The sequence below is a fragment of the Taudactylus pleione genome, unplaced genomic scaffold (genome assembly GCF_031769625.1).
Source record: "Taudactylus pleione unplaced genomic scaffold, aTauple2 ptg000007l, whole genome shotgun sequence".
Taxonomy (NCBI): domain Eukaryota; kingdom Metazoa; phylum Chordata; class Amphibia; order Anura; family Myobatrachidae; genus Taudactylus; species Taudactylus pleione.
The window spans coordinates 27,567,843-27,586,068 of record NW_028284410.1 but is presented as its reverse complement, the minus strand read 5'-3'; the positions used below and the strand labels follow the sequence as shown (position 1 = coordinate 27,586,068).

Genomic DNA, 18,226 nt, shown 5'->3' with positions numbered 1-18,226 from the left:
GGCATTACACCCCGGCTGGATTTGAGTCTGGTGCTGGTTTTAAAAAAACACAATTTGTTTCCCCCTATTTTTAAAAACAGGACTGACTCAGCAACCCAGTGCTGGTTCCTAAAATACGGGAGGACCCTGCTCGTTGTTCCCCCTGTACTTTTAGGAACCAGGACTGGCTGAGCAGCCTGGGGCTGGTTATGCATTTTGGAGAGGGAATCTTATTTAATTTTTTTTAAAATTAACCCTTTATTCACATTAAAGAGACACAAGCAGCCTTGGCATACTGTATCTCACTGATATGTGCAGGCTGCTTGTTTGGGAGTGTTTGGCTGTGGTCAGATACTGCAAACTTGGGTGAAAAAACTTGATCACATTCACCATCGGAAAACACTCTCAGCAAAACACAATTCTTGGTAAATTCCAGTGTTTCAGAAGCCTAAAAGCAGAGTTTCAGCAAGGCAAATCGAGGTTCAAAACGGCAAATCTCGACCAGACACGATTCTTAGTAAATTTACCCCTAAATCTTTATACAAAGTGATATGATGCAGTGGCCGTGGATTTTTCACATCCCAAGTGATGTTGTGCTTCATCTGTGACTTTGCATGTGTTTAAAACTAATGCAAGATGCAGCCTAGCATCTCTAGTACACTTTGAGTGGTGTTTCGCTGCATTTTTGTTTTGCGAATAAGATGCAAAAATGACAGAAAAAAACTGTACACTACATCTCTCAGAGCGGCTCAGTCTCTCTGGGCATCTTGTGCTGTATGGCATGTTGAGTCTAGGTGTATGAGGATACATCTGTACTTCCATGAAACTGCTTTTTCTATATACACTGCTATATACAGTAATACAGTAGATGCAGTACTATAGTAAATAATATTCACATTATATGCAAAATAGTAGAGATGTGCACAGACTCCCGTGTTTTTGGTTTTGATCTGGATTCATCTTCGTTTTTTGGTTTTGGTTTTGCAAAACCACCCTCACATGTTTTGGTTTTGGATATGTATTTTTTTTTTTTAAATATAAAAACAGCTAATATCATGTCATTTGGGCCAGCTTTTGTTCCTACAGTATTATTAACCTCAATAACATTCACTTCCAGTTAATTTTGACCAGCTCAAAGTTCACAATATTGTGCAACAATATTGTCCAAAGGCTGGCTGGCTAAACTAAGCATCAGAGCAGTGGTACAAACACATGGCAGTTTAAAAGACTATAACACATCTATGAATCATTGCAACACAGCAGTGGCAGAAAGGATGACAGTTTAATAAACTATATGACCCCATGGAAATATAAATGTTTTTCATTAATCAAGAACTAGAGACCCAAGGGCAGTACAGGGAACTGGAGGTGGAGTATCTATGTAGTAGAAAGCAGGTAAAGGAAGGAAGGATTTATTAGTTAGTTAATTTAATTGTTTGATCGACTAAGAAAATGTATGAGGGAAGAGGGGGTAGTATGGCCATCAGGTCAGCCTCCTAATTTGTGACGTGTACTCTAACCCTTATCGAGAATCCTTGGCTATTAACATTGTATTATTATTATTTTCTTTTTAAAAATATGTAGTAATATATTGAGCAAAAGCCAATAAAAATATTTATCTATGCAAAAAAGACTGTCCTCAATGCTCCTCAAAAATACTGCCCATTATGAAAAGAAAAGTGCTGCAAGATGACATTGTCTTTGGGCCCTCCCACCCACCTTTTTGTTGTATATTAAAAAGGACATACACAGTTTAACAAACCAAGTACTTGGTTTGTTTAGGCCCCCACAAAACAACAAACTAATCTCAGATCATTAATGTGGAGTTTGATGATGAGGGTGTTAGACATTAAGAGATTGCATGTGCTGGTACAGCAGCTGATACTGGACTGCTTGTTATTATTTTACAAATTATTATAATTTTGTTAAATAAGTTGAATAAACTCATTGCAAGTGATGAACAGAAAGAAGGTGCCTAGTAGATTAACATGCCAACCTCTACTAATTTTGGCCTCACAAATGGTACAGATGACATCACAAATGTTGTCAGGAATTGGGTAAAAATAATTCCACACTCAAGAGGTGGCTTACTTTATGTCAAGGCATGACAATGGCTGTCTTTTTATTATGAGCAGGAACTGTTCCCTGTTCCCACTAGTGGCTGACTTATACAAACAACATCCTCATCATCAATATCCTCATTAGCGACAGCTAGTACACAAATATCCTCCTCATCCTCCTGTTGCACTACCACATCCTCAATTTTGATTATGTCTTCATCTTTACTTGTACTGCTCATTCCCAGATTTATAGAGGGTGCAGAAATGGTGGAAGGAGGCGTCTGTATGGGTACAATGTCTGAAATGTCAGACTCACACAAAGCTAATGTGGACACCCCTAGACTCTCCCCAGGGATTTGTGAACCCACAGTTTTGTTTTCTTCAGCCTTAGTGTTCTTCTTTTTTTGGCTACTGATTTGTCTGTTTTAGAGGTGACAGCTTTACTAGACTCAGAGTAAGAAGGTGTTGCAGCATCATCATCATAAGAGGTTACAGAAGAAGATGCCTGACTGCGTTTGGCCCTAACTTCCACAATATCCATTCTTGTAATGCATGAAAAAGCAGTAGCACTAGCAGGGCCACCACTCGCTAACAAAGTCCGTGGCCTGAGTCTTTACTTGCCACTATATGTGGTGTATGCCATGTTGGCAATTTTTAATTTTTTGGCAGTAAATATTCTCTTTATTATTAGAGGTAATGTTTTCTTTAACATCGTAAAATATTTAGATTTCAGGTGCCATTTCTTAAACTTTGTGTCCCCTGGACCACCTTTAGAAGATGTTGAAGTACTATCATGACTGACAACAGCCACAGCACTAGTACTGGGTTGCTGCTCCTGCTTTTCTATCGACTGATCCATATCGACTCACAGCACTATTAGTAAAGCTGCAGTAAGTAATTGTGGCACCTCCGGAACATTATCATTTAAGTACAGTGCCTGAACCTGTCCTTTTTTAAAATTATGTTTTGCCTATCACTGACACAGTCAGAGTGCTGCAGCCCACAGACCTTCACTGATGATGATAACACTCTGAGTGTGACACACAGTAGCCCACAGCCCTTAATCATAGTCACAGTCGCACTGCAGCCCACAGCCCTTCACTGATGATGATAACACTGAGTGTGACACACAGTAGCCTGCAGCCGTTAATCACAGTCACAGTCACACTGCAGCCCGCAGTCCTTCACTGATGATGATAACACTCTGAGTGTGTCACATAGTAGCCTGCAGCCGTTAATCATAGTCACAGTCGCACTGCAGCCCACAGCCCTTCACTAATGATGATAAAACTGAGTGTGACACACAGTAGCCTGCAGCCGTTAATCACAGTCACAGTCACACTGTAGCCCGCAGTCCTTCACTGATGATGATAACACTCTGAGTGTGACACACAGTAGCCTGCAGCGGTTAATCACAGTCACAGTCACACTGCAGCCCACATCTCTTCACTGATGATGATGACACTGAGTGTGACACACAGTAGCCCACAGCCCTTAATCACAATCACAGTTGCACTGCAGCCTGACCCACACACCCTAACCCTCCGATGTCCTGTGTGATATGGCGCTCGCGATCACTGGGGGACTGACTTTTATCGAATATAAAACACGTAAGATCTGATCCCAGGAGGATATGGCGCTCGCGATCACTGGGGGACTGACTTTTATCGAATCTAAAACACGTAACATCTGATACTGGGAGGATGACGTTTTTCCTTATTTTGGTACCTGAAGTTGGCGGAAAGACACAAGCCAGGGCTCAGTTTGATTCCTTGAGTTTCTGTGTGTTCGGATTCCAGGAATACAAACCTGCACATCTCTACAAAATAGATTTTTATTTGTACAATATATTTAAATGGCCTCAAATTGGAGAGATTGCAAATATATAAATATAGAATGGTGGTTATAATTTGTAACAAATGTAATACAGTGACAGAGTGGTTAGCATTGCTTCTTTAGTAGACTAATGTTATTGGTATCTGTTTCAATTGTGCAAAAATATCTCACCTTCCAAATTATAATACACATTGAATGTGAAGATAGATTGTCACAATACACACTGTGGACATATACCTATACCTCATACAGGTATTTAGCACACTACAAGTCTATTACAGAGCTGATAGATGGTGCATGGTTTATTTAGATAAGCAGCACAATCAAGTATCACACAGTATTTTATTGAACTGCTTACCTCTAACCATGTTGCACTTCAATAGGTTTACTATAATTCAGGTTGCAATATACAGTATGTGTCTCCTGTGCCTCTGTAGTTTGGGATCTCACCTGTGCAGAACAGGTCCTGCATGATAGAACACAGAGTGGTAACAGACTGTGTTTGAAAATCTGCTGCCATTTGTGGGCGGGGAGAGGGGAGGTGTTAGGAGGGAGGGAAGAGGCCATGATCTTCATCAGCTGATTTCCTGGCCTCTTTCCCTCATCTGCAGTGGCTGGCTGCATGAACCCATGGTCACATAGCCAGCCGAGGATCATGCAGATGATTCAATGCTGCATCCATGGATGCAGCTCGGATCATTAATGCATGCAAAAGGTGTGACGCTTCCTGCTGCATTATCATAAGAGCAAGGATGGCATTGCTGGCCAAAATCTCTTCCTACCTCCACCAGGAACCAGAGACTCCAGGGAACATGCCATGAAGCAGGCTAGGAAACCTAAACCATCAGGTAAAAACTTTGTAAAACGTTTCCTGAGTGAATGTGCGCAAAGAGCATGGGTATTTGAAAATATTTTCTCCAAATGCATCTTACTGAACTCCCAACCTATTTCCCTCTCCCAAGCCATCATAAATTTAGCAGTTGTGTAAAATAGATTTCCTATAGTCAAGGAGTATAGTGTGTAGAGTGTATAGAGTGACGGGATGTCAGCGTTGGGGGTGGTGACGGGGGAGTGGTCGGAGAAATGCAAACGTTCCTATCCGTTTGAACGCCGTTTCCTGGGCATGCATAAATTAGCCACTGCAATAGCATTCACAGCTTGAATACTCATACTTCGTGCGACGAGAGATGCAATTTCTGAGACAGGCCAGGACCTGCTGTAATTCTGCTTGGGGGTCCGATGTTACCAATGTATACCCAGGATTGCGAGGTCTTATGAATGTGCAAAAGTGGTAGTGGGCATCTCTATGCCGGATGAGCAATTGGAGACATTAGCATATTCTCGCAGCAGAACTGCATGTGTAATCGCAGTTGGGGTCCGTAGTGAATCAGGCTCTATTTACTGTTTATGTGTTATTAATAATTGTAATATTTTGACTTTAATAGTGTGATGTTGATTGTGCAGCAAATTTAGTTAATAGATTTCTATTTAGTTAACTTTCTAATTAGGATACACCAGTGCAGTTATTTGTGGTTTATGTGGTTTATGTGAGGTTGGCAATTACTTCTTACTACAGCTGCAGGTGTAAACCTTTATATCCTGTATGCATATCAGGTGCTGGGTAATTCAATAATCTACCAAATACTGCAACATACCATCAACAAAACAATAATAATAATTAGAAAAAGTACAAGTGAGTAATCATATGTGCCATTAAGGCATATATGTCAGCAAATATATAGTTGAATAAAGACACATGAGCTTTGGCCATTTATAAAAAAGTATCCTGTTGTGAGATCCAGAGAAATGTTTTCACATTAATATGCAACACAGTGTACTCCCTGTCCAGGCAATGCAATAGCTGCTATAAATTATATGCAGCAGTGATAGCGGTTTGGACTATGGGCCAGATTCAGACCCGCTCACGAGCGCATAGCTCTTGCCAGCGGGTCGATGGTGGGCCAGTGCGCACGTGCGGTGTGTGCAACGCACGTGCGCAAGCCCCGTAGCGAGTGAGAAATCACTCGCTCTGGGGCTCGCAACAAAACGGGGCGGCTGTCGATGTTGATCGACAGCTCGCCCCGTTTTGTAGGCGGGGAGGGGGGGTGGCTGAACAAACAGAGGTGTTCCCGAAGGAACGCTGCCATTTGTGGGCGGCCCTACTGACAACACGAGTGATGTCAGTAGTGGATTTCCTGCTCTATTAGAGCAGGAAGTCTACTTGGGCTTGCGAGACCTGAGACCCTACCACAGGGTCTCCTCGCAAGGCTAATGGTCGCGATAATCGCGACCATCTCCTGCCTGCTCGCACTAGCTGTGAGTGGGCACCCACAGCTTTGCGAGTGGACAGGAAAAAAAAAATTAATCCTCCCCGCCCTGATTCAGAGCATGTGATCGCAAATAGCGAGTGCCTCTGAATCAGGCCCAATGTATCATGGGTTTGATCTGTAAGTTCCTATACAGGTGTCCTCCGCTGTTTAAGGAAAAGTAGCTCAGTGTCTCACAATAAAAATACACAACAACATATAATAAGAAAAACAATGATAGTTGGAAAGTGTGCTAGTAAGTGATCGCATATGCTGTTTAGGGCATATATCGGCAAACATATAAGTGAAATAAAGGAATTATGGGAAATTACACACAGATTAAAAATTTGCACCTTGGACCAGAACTTGTGTCACGATATTTTTGAATGGTTTATGGGGTGAGGCATCCCTCAATTGACTGGGAAAATTTAAATTGGTTTGTCAGGTAAAGATCATTCAGATGATGTATTGAATAGAGTGAAAAGCAGTATCTATGCATTTAGACACACTGGGAACTAACTGGGCGCATCAGCTAGTCCATACATAAAAGATATCAGAAAAGATAAAGGGCATCGTTGATATCAAGTGCCACAAATGGGAACCATTAATCTTGATCCTTGCTGATGGGAAGGCAAGACTTGCTGGACACATATAGGGCCCAATTCAAGGCAAAAAGTTCCAATGCCTGGTTAAGAACTACAATACCTAAGCTGATTGAGGCAATCATCTACTGTATGGATTCCATGCTCTCCTCCAATCAGTTTGGTAAGTAGTCACTTCTTGGAGTAAAGTATGTTGAACCTTAGATTCCAGCATCGGTAAGTCATTACGGGTGGTGAGGGTTTTGATATACTGTAAAATATAATGTAACCAACCTCTCAAAAGATAACATCTGAAAATCAGTGCCCCCAGAGGTGGATGTACAATCTAGGGTAGGAGATGGAGCCAGTGATTTGTGGGGGGGGGAGGGGAATCAAGGTGGGGTGAGCTATCCCTCTGCCACACTAATTTTTTTTTTGTGTGATGTTCTTGTCCTTCTCCACCAATTAAGGGGTATGGTGATTGATGCCAATTGTACAACAACAAGGCAAATGGGTGTGTACGTAAAATAAGAAGACCACAAAGGCTGTTGGAGAGTGAAGTTCTCCATGAAGCTGTTAAGAAAGGTGGTTGATGAAGTCATCTGAAAGGAAAAAGGGGCCCTGTGCATGGATAGAAGTGCTAGCAGTGGAGCTCTAGCAATTATAGTCAAGTCACTGCTAACAAGGCTCAGGGGTGTGGTGTAGGAACACTGCAATAGTAAGTCACTATGGGAAGAAAACTGGGCCAAAGAGATGACAGAAGAGAGTGCCACATGACTGTAAGCTCCAGCCAGAGAAGCCCACAGCCCTGGAATCTGTAAGTACTGACTCTCCAGATTACAGAGTTAGACCAGTGCCACCAGGTATAAGCCTGAGGGATGGTTAGGTCATGGAGGCAGGAGTGTGGAGCACTCCTGCCATATGATCCAGTAGCCACTGCTGGCGAAGCTATGAGGGCCATCTGCAGTGGTGGAGAAAACAGAGAGAGCACTGGGAGTCAGTGGGTTAAAGTACTTATTCTGGTGGCCTGCCCTGATAAGCTGATTATATATAACACCAGAAGTATCTGGAGGCCTTGTCAAGGGACTCCACAGCTGCTGTGGCCATCTAAGGAGGGCTCCAATCAGATGCCCACCATGAAGGAGAGGCAGGACCAGATGCAAGGACATCAGCAGATTTAATAATCCGATAAGACCAAAATTGAACTCTTCAGCATCAGTGCTATGCTTGGCAAGGGATGTAGTTATGAGACCAGTATGGTCACCGGTCTCAATCACGACACTGTAATCCCGGCAAGGGATTTAACATAGGCGTCGAAATACCGATGCCTATGTTAATCTCGACACCATAACAGCAGAGGATGCCTGACCGATCGTCCTCTGCCAGGGGTGTGTATACACAGCCGAAGATGGGAGGGTTAGATTTAGGGACCCCCTGGGGGACTTAGGGTTAGGTATCCCCCCGGGTTAGACTAGGGAAAGGGGGGGTTAGGTTTAGGCACTAGGGGGGGTTAGGGTTAGATTTAGGGTGCGGGGAGTGGGGTTAGGTTTAGGCACTCATTGGGAGAGGTTAGGGTTAGGCACTAAGGGGGAGGTTAGGGTTAGGCACCCCTAAGAGAGGGTTAGGGGAGGAGAGGGGTAGGGATGGTATACTTACCTGCACTGTTGGGATTTTCACCCATCGGGCTAACGGCATCGGGATCTGAACCACTGGGCTGACGTCTGGCGGTCATTCATACTGATTCCGCTTGGCACAACACTAGTTTGCAGGAATCTATGACCTGCAAACTGGATTTGTTCTAGGGAAAAGGATTGCCACCTAGCAACATCAGGTGGGTTAGGAAGCAAACCTCCCGAATACGCTGGGGCAGAGGAAAGTGAAAGAATTTTCACCCCCTCTGCCCTGAACATTGAGCTGTGCACACTTGGGGGTCACGTGCACGCGCACAGGCACTGCTGGTCAGATTTTTTCTGTCAGCAAACAATGGAGAACACAGTTTCTGTCTCTGTGACAGATTAATTCAGAATGTCCTCTGCTGCTGGCAGTGTTTCACGGAAGAGAGCCCATAAAAGGGTACTATCTTCCTCATCATCTTCATCTGAATACATTATATATAAAAGGATAAAGGACCTCATTCAGAGCCAGTCGCACAGAGCGTGCGGTCAGTCTGAATGAGGGGAGGACGTCTTGAATTTTCTTCTATGCGGTGGTAAGGTGATGCCGCCTAAGGTGATGGTCGCAATGGTCAAGACCATCGTGACCATCGGGGCTTACGACGAGACCCTAGGGTAGGGTCTCCCTTGTCGTAAGCCCCGGAGAGCTTTCGGCTCTGTCTGAGCCGGAAGCTCTCCACTGACATCACTAGTGATGTCAGTGGGGCCGCCCCCAAACGGTAGGCGTTCCCATGGGAACGCCCCCGTTTGGGCTGCCACCCCCCCAGCCCGCCTTCCAAATGGGGTGAGCTGTCAATCAACATCGACAGCTCGCCCCCTTTGGATTGAGACCCGCTACGACCGGCGCTGTCAGTCGTAGCGGGTCTCACGCATGCGCCGGCGCCGTCGTGCGCATGCTCTGTGGGGGGCCATCGACCCGGTCCCAGCGCATCGGCGCTAACGACCGGGTCTGAATGACCCCCAAAGTCTCTTCCAATCACAAATTTGGGAACATCTAACTGCCTGGCTCGCCTTTATTAAGGAAGATGAATTAGTCCTACACGGTGTTGCCAGACATACCTGCTCTATTTACCTAACGTTGACCCAGCTTTGGCTTTCTATAGTGGGGGAGAAAAGAAAAATGACCCCTCACATCGTATGTTAAGAAAGGTACCCTAGATTCTTTGGTGGCATCTAAGCTCACTCTTCTTAAGGCTATTAGCAGAGCAACTCTTATCATTGGTCAAACATTTAATTACATCAGTAATACCCGCAGATCTAGGTGGTTAACTAGTGCAGGTGTGGCAGACAAATGCCAAACTGTTATCCACTGTCATTTGTTATGCCCAGTTTTCTTCACATAGTGACTTAACTCTTGCAGCTCAATAATCAGGGCAGAGGGAGTGAAAATTCTTTCACTTTCCTATGCCCCAGGGTATTCGGGAGGCTTGCTGCCTAACCCACCTACTGTTGCTAGGTGTCAAGCCTTCCGAAAAACAAAAATCTAACACTGCACATCATAGTGAAAACACCATCTCTACAGTGACACATGGAGGTAGCAGCATCATGTTACAGTGATGCATCCATATTACTCTCATGAAAAGGAGACAATGGATGGAGCAAAGCACAGATATTGTAAATCCTGAAACAAAACCTGCTGCAATCTACAAGAGTTCTTGGAATTTTAAGAAAATGTATCTTCCAACATAACAATGATCCAAATCATACAGGAAAGGTCACACTGGAGTGGTTTATCACAAAAAGGTTAATATCCTGAAGCGACCTAGTAAAAGTCCACATCTCAATCCCATTAAACTCCTGTGGCAACATTTAAAAATCATCCACCAACGCTCACCATCCAACATGACAGTGCTTGTGCAATTTTGCTAATCAGAATAGGCCAGTGGTTCTCAAACTCTGTTCTCAGGACTCCACACAGTTCATGTTTTGCAGGTCACCCATCAGGTGCACAGGTGTATTAATTACTCACTAACACAGTATAAAAGATCCACATGTGGATCTAATTATTTAACTTGTGATTCTGTGTGAAGGCATGGAAAAGATGCACTGTTTGGGGTCCTGAGGACTGAGTTTGAGTAACTGTGGAATAGACTTAAATTCCAGTTTTTAGATGTGCAAAACATATAGACACACAAATAAAATCAGAGCTAAAATATAATTGCTGAGTAAGGTGTTTCTACCACATAATAGTTCCAGAAGGGGAAGGGGAGAGGGATGGGCATGAATACTAATACAATCACTTATGTTTATTAAAGAAGAATGTTAAAAAAATGTGTAAAAGTGTTAAACTACCTTGGCTTGTACAAAGACTGACAACTAAACTCATGGCACAGTACTCGTAAAGATATTCTGTCCAACCATCCAACTAGTTGATTGGTTGGAATGAAAATCTGGTAAGGTATGAAAGCAAATGACAATCAGCAATTTGCTCCCAAATTACGGAAAATGGACAAGAACTGTTGTTTGAACAAATTGTTTAGATCAAACATTTAACAAACTTGTCTGACGACCATTTTCATCTATTTTCTGGCATTTAGGTGCAAAGTGCTGATCATCAGTTACTTCCATACGTTACCAGATTTTCATTCCAACCAATCAACTAGTTGGCTGGTTGGACAGAAAATCTTTATGTGTGTACCCAGCCTTACTGATGACTTTTATGTTGAAAATTTGTAATGAAAATCTCATTTTAATTTGATTTCTTCTATTTCTGCTAGTTTCATCCATTGAACAATCAGCAAGTTGCCTCACCTGTATTTCGTGCACCCTACCCTCCAATGATCAGGTACCATACATACATTCAGCAAAGCTACACAGTAGTGAATTGGCTGCAATATTTCCCTTGTGCCACTGGGTAAGTCTGACATTTATGAGCAATTGTCTATCAAGAACTGTAAAGTGCAGGCAGTAAAGTTGAGTTGTTAGCTGAAGGCCGTGGGTGGGAAGAAATAGATGTGTAGTAATGTAGCATACAGTTCATTTTAGGATTACACACATCCATCTTGATTTTCTAATCTTTATATAAGGTACAGTGTTCCCTCATTATACCATTGCTCTTTAAACACACACACAATTTGTTCATTTATTTTATGTATTTATCCTTATATTAAAGACCCTCCAACATGACCTGTTCCATTAGGTGCAAAACGCTCTGCTCCTGAACGTCCTTCTTAATTTATGATTGCAGGCACCTGTGGTGAAACTCCTGTCTCATCAATTACCTGATTCAACACATGTGACTGCAATCATACATTAGGTGGGAAGTCCAGGAGCAGAGTGTTTGTACAGTACCTGATGGAAGGGGTCATATTGGAGGGTAAAGCTGGCCACACACTAGACCAACTTTCATCCAACCATCCAACTAGTTGATTGGTTGGAATGAAAATCTGGTAACGTATGGGAGTAACTGATGATCAGCAATTTGCTCCTAAATGCCAGAAAACAGATGAAAATGGTCGGTCAGACAAGTTTGTTAAATGTTTAATCTAAACAAATTTTTCAAACAACAGTTTTTGTCCATTTTCCGGCGTTTGGGAGCAAATTGCTGATTGTCATTTGCTTTAATACCATACCAGATTTTCATTCCAACCAATCAACTAGTTGGATGGTTGGATGTAAGTTGGTCTAGTGTGTGGCAAGCTTTAGATATTTACTTATCAATGGAGATGAGCAAAATGGTTTGGTGCAGTTCAAGTTTCTTTTGAAGTCATCGTTTCTTAAGTAAATAATAACAAGCTGTACACACACACATTCTGATTAGCATTTGGTTACTTAGCATCTTGCCAAGCTGCATTCATAAGAGGAAATATTAAATTTCAATTAAGTTCCATGGAAATGCCGATTAAGTGCACAGTAAGTTATGCTACAGTGAAGATTTAAGATGCAAAATGCATTTCTAACACTATGTTAAAGTGAGGGCAAAGTGCAAAGTTTTAGCTACACTTTAACTAGGGTTGCCTTTCAACAGCTGCATGTCAAATTCTACAGGACTAGATATTTTAAGAAATTGGATCAATATAAAGGCTGACATATTCTTTAAATGCTTTTAAATAAACCTACTATAAAAATAACTAAATTGCAATATGTAAACAAGTTATAATTCATACTTTAGTTGCGCTAATTTGTTTATTTTGCTCTCTATTATTTGCAAACACTTCCGTACTAGGATATGTAAAATGTCCATGGAATAACATTATATAGATGGATATAATCTCTTTGTTTGCAGTCCATGCTAACAGCTTAGCATTATCCTAACAATAACTGCATTGTGCAGCATTTATATGCATGTAATCTGTTCATTTGCAAATATAGAAAGTATTGGATTTGTACACAAAAAGCAACATTGAGGGGTATATTTACAAAAGGTCAATCTTGAGTCGATTTTTATCTAAATAATTTGACTCAAAATCGACTGTATAAATCACTGGATAAATATCTAACTTACTAAGATTCGAATTGTTTCATAAGCAAATGTAATGTGGGTCGATTTTTAAGACTGCAAATATGGTCGATTTGGAATGTGCACTTCAAAATCACCTATAAAATCACCTTCAAAATTAACAAACACTTCCTTACTGTATGTACTCCTATTGGCCAAAACATACCACATGCACTGTAAGCCACACAAGCTGATTATAAAAAGGCTAGGACACAATCAAACAAATTAAAAGGGTGTTTTATGGAGAGAGGAGTGTTTAGCAGTAGAGTGGTGATTTCATACTGGTTGGGTATGATTTGCCGGTGGATGGATTCCCAGCAGATGAAATAACGACGCTGGAATCCCGATGGTGAAGTATCCCGACAGGGACCAGTAAGTACCCTAACTCTCCCCCCCTAACCCTCCCTTGGTGGTACCTAACCCTAACCTCCCTGGGGGGGTGCCTAACCTCCCTCCAGTGGTGCCTAACCCTAAGCCCCCTTCCCGCACCCTATACCTAACCCTCCCGGGGGATACCTAACACTAAACTCTCCCCAGTAGTGCCTAACACTAACACCCCTTCCCGCACCCTAACCCTTCCCGGGGGGGTGCCTAGCCCTAAACCACCTGGGGAGGCTCCAAAACCTAACCCCTCATCCCAGGCATAAGCTAATACTTACCCACAGTGTCTTTGTTCGGGATGCCGGTGGTTGGTATGCTAGTGCTCAATTTGCCGGGCGTCGCTATCCTGATGTCTTTGGGATAGTGTCATTGTCATTATGCCGGGCGTCGGAATTTCGGCGTCAGTATATCAACGCCCGGGATCTCGTCGGCCAGCAATTTCAATGTATCCAATTTCATACAGGTGCTTAAAAAGTAATTTCTGAGAGTTTTGTTCTGTCGGTTTCTGTATTGCTGTTGTCATATTTTTTGTCTTGTCATTTTTATTATTTAGTCTTTGTCAGGGTTTCTGTGTGTGTGCCTGGGGAGTGTGTGTGTCTATGTTTTGTATTAGTTTGTTTTCTATTTGTTATGGAGATAGAAAAAGAGCAAGAGAGGATAGGGAGGTGGAGGAGAGGGATCCAGTTGGTGATGGAGAAGGCAGAGGGCCAGGACTCCAAGTTAGGAGAGGAGCCTCAATTTGGCAAAATTAAATCTGGCCGCAAAGTCAGGTTTAACTTTAAGGAGAAATGTGCATTGGTAAACTCCTTGTTGTCTAACTTTGAAGGCTTATTTGGTTGCCGGGCCCAACCACATCTTCAAGAAGAAAGCAGGCCATGTAGCAGACAGCACTTGATGTGGTGAATCCTATTGGGCATTTAAAACGTGACAAACACCAGTGTGTGAAGCTTTTTTCATACATCCGATACTGTGTCAAATCCAAGATGGCCCTGGAAAGGCGCTCTACATGCAGCACTGGAGGAGGGTCACCTGTGGATGTGGATTATACTGAGTATGAGGAATGGGTCAATGGAATTATGCTGCAGAAATTGGTAACAGGAATTGACTTGCATATCACAGTGCACCATATGCTTGTGTTTCATTAGGCATCATAGTTAAGTTCCTACCAACAGGAAGGTGTTTAGAAGCTAAAATCACCTGTTTTTTAATAGTCAATTTGGAGATTTTTCTGTCGATTTTGTAATAGATTTTTACACCATAAATCAAATGTAGACTGCACTATATCTGACAATTCACCAATTGATAAATTACACTTGACTGATTGTCCCCTCCCAAATTTTTTTCTCCTTAATTGCAGTATTTCACAATAGATTTTTGGGATTTCCTCAGTTATTCCATGGGATATCTTTCCAGTAAATGTCCAGTTTGTTAATACATGCTGGGGCTTGTGGTGCACCAGTTCAGCAATACTCCACAAAGTTTAATTAATAATAACAATTTTTGGGACAATAAGTCTGGACAAGTTAATAGGAGCGTGGTGATTCAAAAGTTTGAATCTGCTGATGAGAAGGATTAATTGGATAGGAAGCACTGTGATTATATGTTGCTAATATCTTTATTCAGAGGTAGTTACAATATATTTTTGGTATTAACAATATTTCATTCATTTAATCTACATGTTTAAATTTTTTAGAATTTCTGTATAATAACTTGTTACATGATACAGAGAAGCCTGCCTGTGATCATTCAAATGTGATTTATCAATTGGTGAATTGTCAGCTATAGCGCGGTCTACATTTGTTTTATGGTGTTTCTTTCTATATATGTCAGATTTGCAACTGACATTGTGGGGTAAATTTACTAAGATTTGAGATGATCCTGATTTTCGAAGTGATTTATCTCGCTGGTACTCGCCAAAACTCGGGTGTTTTAATCCCTTTTTTGAAACCAAATTTACCAACAGGTGATTTGAGGCTAAACGAGTTTGCCGATAGTGAAGCAGAATGAAATATCTCTCCCGAGTAACTCGTTTTGCAGGAGATTACTCACCCGAGATTGCAGTGTTTTCTCGCTGCAAATCTCTCCCGAGCTAGCAGCCAGCACATATCAGTGAGATATGTGGTTGCTGCTTGTGTGATAAGACTTGTAAAAAATAGATACTTTTTTTTTTTAAATGACTTAAGGTCGCCCGGACTTGGCAGCCCTGGACTTCGCAGCTAGTCCTGGTTCTTAACATTACAGGGAACAAAATGTGTAGAGTTCCACTGTAATTTAAGGACCAGCGCCAGTCACCATGGAAAGAGCTGGTTTTAAATATATGGAGAAAAAAATTGACATGAGGTACCCCGTATATTTAATACCAGCCCTGGACCCTTTCTAACGGGGGGACTGATGCCCCAGCCAGGGGTGCCCTTTCACTGGGCCCCCCAGCCCCAGCATCAGCATCAGCCCTGACCGTTAGACAGCCCAGGCCTGGGAACCCTAGGGAGTTGGGGACCTCCCCAATAAAGGGGTAACTCTCTCCAGGGCACCCCTGGGTTGGGCTGATAGCCCGGGGCTATCCCCACCACCCATGGGCGGTGGTGGGTTGATACTGTGTAGTGTAAAAATTTTAATTTTCATCATTGTCTTTACAGTGGAACTACAAGTCCTAACAAGCCTCCACCACATGCTGGTACTTGGAGAACCACCAGTACCAGCATGCGGGGCATTAAGGGCCCACGGGTACCTGTAGTTCACCTGTAAAGAAAGGGTTAATAAAACACACAACACACCATGAAAATAAAGCTTTATTGCATCCATAAACACACACATACTCACCTGTTTCCAGATGTTCCCGTCCCCTTGTCAACGTAAAGTATCCAATCGAATTACCTGTTAAAAAAGATCCAATACTCACCTTTATGTCCCCCGATGTTCTCCGCAGAAATCCAGTACGTGCCCTGGATACAGTGTAATAACATGTTTCTACATGCTGTTACAGTGCGCTAATGTCAGCTCGTGGGAAAGAGTTGATATTAGTCCCGGGCCTCCAGCCAATCAGTGGCGGCTAACATTAGCGGCCGCTCATTGGCTGGGACCCATGTGGAGAAGCCGCTCATTGGCTTAGCCCACGTGGGTCCCAGCCAATGAGCGGCCGACAGCGGATGCCCAACAGGATGAAGATCCAGACTGGGTCAGGTAAGTACCCTAACCCTCCTTTGTCGCCGCCCTAACCCTCCCTTAGTGGTGCCTAACCCTAACTTCCCTCCCTATTGCATAACCCTATCCCCCCCTTACCACTCCCTAAACCTAACCCTCCCGGGGGATGCCTAGCCCTAACCTCTCACAGGGGGTGCCTAAGCCTATCCTTCCCCCTAAGGGTGCCTAGACCTAATTGCCCCCCCCAAGCATAACCCCGCTAGACTCCCTAATCCTAACCCTCACCTCCACAGCTAACGCTAAGGGGCCCCCGGACTTCACTTCATTCAGGCTGGCGTCCTCAGAGTTCCGGCGTCAGGATTACGATAAGTGTCAGTACTTCGACGCCTATCTTAAATCCCTTGCCGGGATTTGGATGTCATCATAACTACATCCCATGTGAAAGTATCGATGTTTAGTTTAATAGTCGATCTTATAGATGATTTTGCCTTTAGTAAATCTCCGATTTGCAAATCACACAGAAAATCACCTATAAATTCAAGCCAAAATCGACCCTCAGTAAATATACCAATGAATGTGTACAAACACTTTTACTTTACCACATAATTCTAGTTTACAGCAGTCATATCTTAAATAGTATAAATAGAGTAATTGTTTGATAACTATTGCATCAAAACATGGCGTTAAGACCATACGACAGCAAAGGTCAGTTATATACTATTCACTCAATTTAGATTCTATTGTTTTTCACAGCAAATTGGTTGTTCCCTCATTAAAACATTTTTTTCACAATAATGCCCTTTAATTTTTTTTGCCATGAGAACCATAAGGAAACAAATGATTATGACATTGAAAATGTCAATGGCCTTGGTTTTATCTACTTAAGACTAATTACAATGAATTAGTTACCTTGCCAACTACTGCAGCCTTTTTGAGTACATCATACGTTGGTGAGCAGGGATCATGCAATTCATACACAGTGGCACAGCAGTCAGCACAATTGTGTCTCAGCACTGTGAATTTAGGTTTATTTCTGTGGGGTTTGCATGTTCTTCAAAGGGAATGCTCCTACAGTCAAAACATACACTTGTAGGTTATGTGTACTGTGCAAAAAATAAGAAAATAAAAAGTTGCCTTACTATAATTATAGGCAGTAAAAAAAAGTATTGTTCTTAATTTTCTGTAATAGTTTAATATTCGCATTATAATATTAGCAAATATCTTCAATGATAGTATTTTTCACAAATCCATGATATAGCTACAGGCATTTCAGAAATGTATTTTTGCTTATCATATTTCAGGTTCAATCCTCACAATAAAAGAACTACGGCAAACAACTCGTTCCCCAATTCCAATCGCAACAGAATGAGAACATCCTGATAAGTTATCTAGTCCTGAAGTCAGGTATTCAGATAAATAACTTATGCTTCTCTATGACAAGTTTGAGTTGAGTATTCTGTGTCATTGATATGTTACTATGATTCCTGCTTAAAACATTGCCTACTTTTGAATAATAATTTCTGGTAGCACGTTGCCATAGGAGGCATATCCTGATACACCTAAGAGGTGTGCCAAGCTCCACCCATGGGTATATCTACTAGTGCCACCCAATGTTCTGTACAGTACCACATGTTGGAATCTGTATTAGTGCACAGAGCATGCTGCCAGAAAATTATTTTTTATTTTACTTTAAAAGTTATAGCATTGCCAGCAGTGAATAAGTGAAATGACTGACCAAACTCCTGCTGCACCCATCTATTTCTCGGGCAGTTTCTTGCCTCCGTCTCCTCAAGTTCCATTCTCTTACCTCCTCTGTGTACTCACTCTAGAT

General features: G+C 42.3%; 1 protein-coding gene across 1 annotated transcript in view; it reads left to right on the top strand.

Annotated features, from left to right (window-relative positions):
* LOC148543005 (uncharacterized) overlaps window positions 1-17,775 on the top strand; it is a 189,576-nt gene extending 171,801 nt beyond the window's left edge. The window contains exons 5-6 of the mRNA XM_088460606.1: window positions 11,153-11,289; window positions 17,697-17,775. Coding sequence (XP_088316732.1) covers window positions 11,153-11,289; window positions 17,697-17,775 — 216 coding nt within the window. The remainder of the gene's footprint in view (window positions 1-11,152; window positions 11,290-17,696) is intronic.
* The last annotated feature ends 451 nt before the right edge of the window (window positions 17,776-18,226 follow it).